General features: G+C 31.2%; 1 protein-coding gene across 1 annotated transcript; it reads left to right on the top strand.

The window, feature by feature from the left end:
• Positions 1 to 2654: 2654 nt before the first annotated feature.
• On the top strand, positions 2655 to 3296 carry LOC136087999 (histone-lysine N-methyltransferase SETMAR-like). The gene has a single exon (XM_065811635.1). It carries the CDS (start codon positions 2655 to 2657, stop codon positions 3294 to 3296), a length of 642 nt encoding a protein of 213 aa, XP_065667707.1.
• The last annotated feature ends 2414 nt before the right edge of the window (positions 3297 to 5710 follow it).

Here is a 5710-nt window from a genome sequence, read left to right as displayed (position 1 = left end):
AACTTGATCTAAAAAACAGTAACTTAACAGCAGGCACATCAGGTATCAAGTACATGATTATGCATTCTAATCAAAAAAATTTTGCTAATGTAAATTATGCGTGTTTGTTATTAGATTTTCCCACATGAAAATTTCTAAATAGCTGACATTTTATTTTTATTTAAGGTCGTTCCTTATTTTATGAAAGATCGTAAATTTGTAAAATTGAGGTTGGATTTTTTTTAACTTTTTAATTTTTTTATTAATTTTTCTCATTTTTAAATTTATTTATTTTTAACTTTATATTCTATTTTAAATTAGTATCAATAAATTTTCAATCACATTTATAATAATAATTTCTATTTTAAAACTTTCTTTAACAGGGTCGTATATGTTTCAATTCATTCGAAACTTGTAATAATTACTATTGGTTTTAATAAACTTAAATCAAACTGTGATTTTATAAAAATATTTATTAAACATATGCCGTACAATCACATTAAACAGGTGTCCTTATATAATTTTTTTTTTTCATTATTGTTCATAAAAGGTTAAAAGGTATCGGCATTTTGTATCATTAAATTAAGGTACCGTTAAAGTAAGAAAATAAAACCGTCACATAAAAAGAATATATTTAAAGCAATAATTTTAGGAACGCTGAGAACATAATTGTAAGGACACCCGTTTAAAGTGGTTAAACAGTATATTTTAAATAAATATGTTTGTTTTGTTTTTTGTTTTTTAATTACATAAGACTGAAATTTTAATCAAAAAAGATAAATAATTAACATTTGTCTCGTCAGGAAATATAAAATATTAAATTTTTTGTTTAACGTTTTTTTATAATTTATGCATATTAACCACCTATATGTTAGTAAAAGAATTGAAAAAATGTAAAAATAAGCTCATTGTAGTTATTATCATTCACAAGTGGTTGGGAAAAAATGGTTGCCAAGTAACAAAACTAAAAATTTTAAACTTCAAATCAAGACATTCATAATATTTTAAAAGTATAAAGTTTCCTTTTTATCTTTTTAAATAGATGGTTAACTTAAAGTGGGTCTTGTAAAATTTAAATTTAAAGGACCCACTTAGAGGTGATTCTACAAATAAAATAAAGGAAGGTGGGGGGGGGGGGGAGAGAGTGAATCCTTAAAAAGTACCTACTGACTCCTACAAAAAAAAAAGAGAAAGAAACTCAAAACTAAAATTCACCCGACTGAAATGTGTCAAGTATCTGACTATATTTCTCAAAAACCGTCTATAACTTTCTCCTTCTTTGGGGGAGGAGGGGGTTGTGATATACTTCACCAAAAAATCGCCTCGTAAAATTTACCCTTCGTATAAAATTTAAAATTTTGTTTTACATGGGAGTTTTTAAAAGTGATGAAATTTGATGCAAAAACGTTGAATACTAAAACTTAGGAACTTAGGATAACTTTTTAATCCCCCATTGGTTATTTTACAATTATTACTACGTATCACACAAAAGACTCATTAAAACATTTACAAATTATCAATTAGTCGTGTTACTAAAATTTTTTTGTTGAAAATTTTCTTCCAATAGTTTCTTTTGAGAATATTTTGATCCCTCCTAATAACTTGAGTATGTTGTTCTTTCTTCACTAGACGGAAACATTTTTTGATGTATCTTATAAGTTTGATACCTTGCTCTGCAATACCGTTGACAAGGAAAGATTTTATAAAAGTTATTAATTTTAATAGATCAAAAGCAACCATGAAAAACAATTTAAAAAAAGTTTTTTTTTATTGCTCTAATTAATATTTGAGAGTTTCGGTTAGATAAGAAAAATTCTTTTTGGTATGTTAATAAGTTTCTGCCCGTCCACAGCGGTCTTAGTGGTGGACAAGTGGTGGACTTAGTGGTGGACAAAGTACTGTTCAGCAAGCAAATTTTCATAAAATGTGCTCTCTAAATAATACTTTGTTCTGGATTCAGTATTGTAAAGTTTGCGAGACCACTTTAAATGGTCCACAATGATTTTGAGATAATCCAAAAAACTACGTCATTTTTATTCCAATCACTTCGTCTTCCAGGATCAGTTGAATGAATGTAGTCCTTGATGTTAGATTCATTTCTGCAAGAAAAATAATCAAATCTAATTATCAATTAACTATTATGTAACTAATAAGTTGCTTAAGATTACGTCTTGCTGTTGATTATGATTATGTCATGCTGTTGAAATTTTGTCTACTTGTGATTGAATCTGCTATAAGTAAGCATTTCAAAATGCTTAGAATTTGATAAAACATACTCTACGTATTAATTAATTTCTTACAAATTATTACTGACAATTTCGATTTGTTCACTTGATGATAGAGATGGGGGAAGAGACCCCTGAAAAAATAAAATCAGTTTCGGATTATTTGCTAAATCAGCAGCATAACTAATTTTTTTTTCCATCGCTAGTTTCCTTTTGTTTGACCCACTTATGTAATTATATTGTGAAGTTATATCATAAGATTATATCAGGCAACCAAAAAAGTTCGTGCGGTTTATCCTAATTACCTATTTCTAAGAAATGTATTAAGAAAACTGGTTGTGGTGGGGGGATGATTTTGCATATAAATTAAAGCTTGTTTTAAGGAGAATCAATCAGTGTGTTTCATAAGTTTTATTAGTGCGTTTTAAATTTAAAAGTCTTAAGTGGAGTATGGCTGTGTCAGATGCGATAATTCGCGCCTGTTTACTTTATGAGTTCAAACTTGAAGCCAAAGCTGCAGAAGCTTGTCGTAAAATTTGCGCTGCTTTTGGGGAAGGTACCACAGCAGAACGGACGGGTCAAAAGTGGTTTAAAAAATTTTCTTCTGGAAATGAAAACCTTGAAGATGAACCAAGATCTGGAAGACCATCCATCGTAAACAACGAGGATATCAAGCTGGCAATCGAGCAGGACTCCAGTCAAACATGTCAGAATTTTGCCTCAAGATTTAATGTGAGTGATGAAACTATTCTTTTACATTTGCACCAACTTGGAAAAAGTAGGAAGTTGAGCAAATGGGTACCTTATAAGTTGAGTGAAACAAACAAGCTACAGCGCTTAACCATTTGTTCTTCATTGCTTTCCCGCCACAATTTAGTGCCATTTTTTGACCGGATGTTGACGTGCGACGAAAAATGGATTATGTACTGCAACAAAAAACGAACATATGATTGGCTAACCAGTAACGATCCAGTACCGATGACTCCTAAACCAAGCATTCACCAACAAAAGGTTTTACTGTGTGTATGGTGGACTACAGCAGGTATCGTTCACTATGAGTTGCTATCATGTGGGCAAACCATTACTGCTTAGATATACTCAGCCCAATTGGACAGAGTTTCGGTTGCTAAAAACAAGCAGCTTTGGCAAACAGAAAAGGTGTTGTATTCCACCAGGACAACGCCAGACCGCACACCGCAAAAATCACGCGGGAAACTCTAGCACGTTTACAATGGGGGATTCTACCTCACCCTCCGTATTCACCAGACCTTGCGCCAAGCGACTATCACCTGTTTTTGGCCCTGGATAATCATATGGGGAATCGACAGTTTTGAAATAGAGAAGATCTCGAAAATGAGTTAATTCAATTTTTTAGCCACCAAACTCAAGACTTTTATAAAAATGGAATATACCAGCTTGCTTCACGATGGGAGAAAGTTATTCTTGCTGAAGGAGACTACTTTGCAGAATAAACTTTATTAAAACTGTTTTTATGTGTATTCATTTATGGATCTGCAAAACCGCACGAACTTTTTTGGTTGCCTGATAACTAAAATTATACAATATCATGATTTAATGTTTAATAATGCAAAAACAAACAACTGTCTATTTTCATATTGAATTAAAAAATGGAAATATTATTATAAAATCTGGCTTTATCAAAAAATTAGACACAAAAGATCGTCAGTTGTATAAGGTTATCAAATATGAAACTAACACTTGTCTTCGTTAAAGAACTATTGTGGTCGGCCATCACATTAGGGCCAGCTGTAATTTTTTGTAAATATCGTGTAAAAATGAATTTTTTAGGCAAAAAGAAAAATAATGGTGCGATTTAAAGCTTGATCTTTTATTTATAAAGTTATACTTGATAAAAAAAAAATTAAACATTTTGAATATTTATTGGTTAATACGATAAATTATATAAAATATATATAAAGTATTAATATTTTGTAAAACCGCTTTTACTTGCAATAACTGCTTCGATGCGTTGTGGCATGCTTGCACTTGATTTTTATAATTTCTGTCAGCTCTGGTTTATTGTGTCAGATCCTGATAATCTCTTCCATAAGATCTTGCTTGTTAGTAAAAATTTTTTTCCAATCTCTCGCTTTACTATTTCCCAAATGTTTTCTATGGGGTTAAGATCAGGTGAGTTGCCTTGCCATGGCAATACATCAACTTTTTTTTGCTTTAAATAAGCCATAACAGTTTTTACTGAGTGGTAAGTTGCACCATGTTACATAAATGTAAGGTTTTTGACTGTTTTTGAATTTTTTTTACATTTTTAGACCAATCTGTCATTTGGGAAAGCAACTAATTCTCCATAACTTCTTTATACTGGTCCTGCCTCATTGTCCCAACCACTTTGTAGATACCCCCTGCTCTTTGCCCACAGATGACAGATCATTACTGAAGCTGGATGCTTGACCAGTGGCGTAGCTAAAACTTTTGGGCCCATAAGCAACAACCTGCAGTGGGCCCCTAGTCCCCACCTACATGACCTAACTCGGCATAATATAATTTATAAAAGTAAAATTGTGTTCGTAATTTTGTATTCGTAGTTTTACATTTGTTTCTTGTTGAAAATCGATAAAATATTTGAACATATTAACAAATTGAAATTAAAAATAAATGACTAAGTAGGGGAAGTTCGTGTACCTTGGGCTGGATTTTTTAAATGACCCAAATCAAGGCTCCAGCTTGTCTAAAAATGTTGAAACTGATATGATCACATTTTTATACTAATTAGTTTGTATTAATATAGATATAATGACTTAAAGTATTAAAGTCCGTCATGTAGAAGGGTTTGAAAATTAGTGGCCCTAGGTAGAACAAGCTTTTTTTTAAATTGTACCTAGGACCACCAGCTATTGTACCTAGGGTTGCTCTCTATAAATTAGGTTTAACTCCATAATCAATAGACTACAAAGATAGTCACTTAAATTTTATTAAAAATTTGTTTAATCTAGCATTGTTTTCAAAAAATTTATCTAGTGTTATATAGAATCTTAAAATTTTCAACATTTAAAAATGTTTAATGTTGCTGGTTCCATTCAAATCAAAGATTTTTAAACAAGTTTTCTTTTTTTTTTTCAATTTTTGTTGCACGTTGAAGTGCAATAGCGTTTCTTTCTGGAGTGTCAGTAAGAATTCGACATTTACCTGGTTTTCTACCTCCTATTTTAGATAAGCGAGGTTTTGCTTTCGGAAAAGGACAGACCTGTTCTGGCATTATACATGAAACAGATTTTGATAGAGAAAAGTCTATTTCCATTGCAGACAAATTGTTGCCTTGTTCAGGAATATAATTGTTTTGTGAATTTATTGATGAATCTTTGACTAACTCATAATTTTTGTCAGAAATAGAATTATTTGGACAAGTTAACGCTGGATCTTGTCTGTCGGTTACACTTAAACTCAAATATTCATCATCAGTAAATATGTGGCTATACACCAGACACACGAAAACCTGCTAGAATGTTTAAAGGAGTAAAAGCAAAAGG

The sequence above is a fragment of the Hydra vulgaris genome, chromosome 12, assembly GCF_038396675.1.
Source record: "Hydra vulgaris chromosome 12, alternate assembly HydraT2T_AEP".
Taxonomy (NCBI): domain Eukaryota; kingdom Metazoa; phylum Cnidaria; class Hydrozoa; order Anthoathecata; family Hydridae; genus Hydra; species Hydra vulgaris.
This window is presented reverse-complemented; position numbering and strand designations above follow the sequence as displayed.

Bases quoted from the DNA above. Each gene is read 5' to 3' on its own strand.
- LOC136087999 (XM_065811635.1), top strand. From the start codon at position 2,655: ATGGCTGTGTCAGATGCGATAATTCGCGCCTGTTTACTTTATGAGTTC.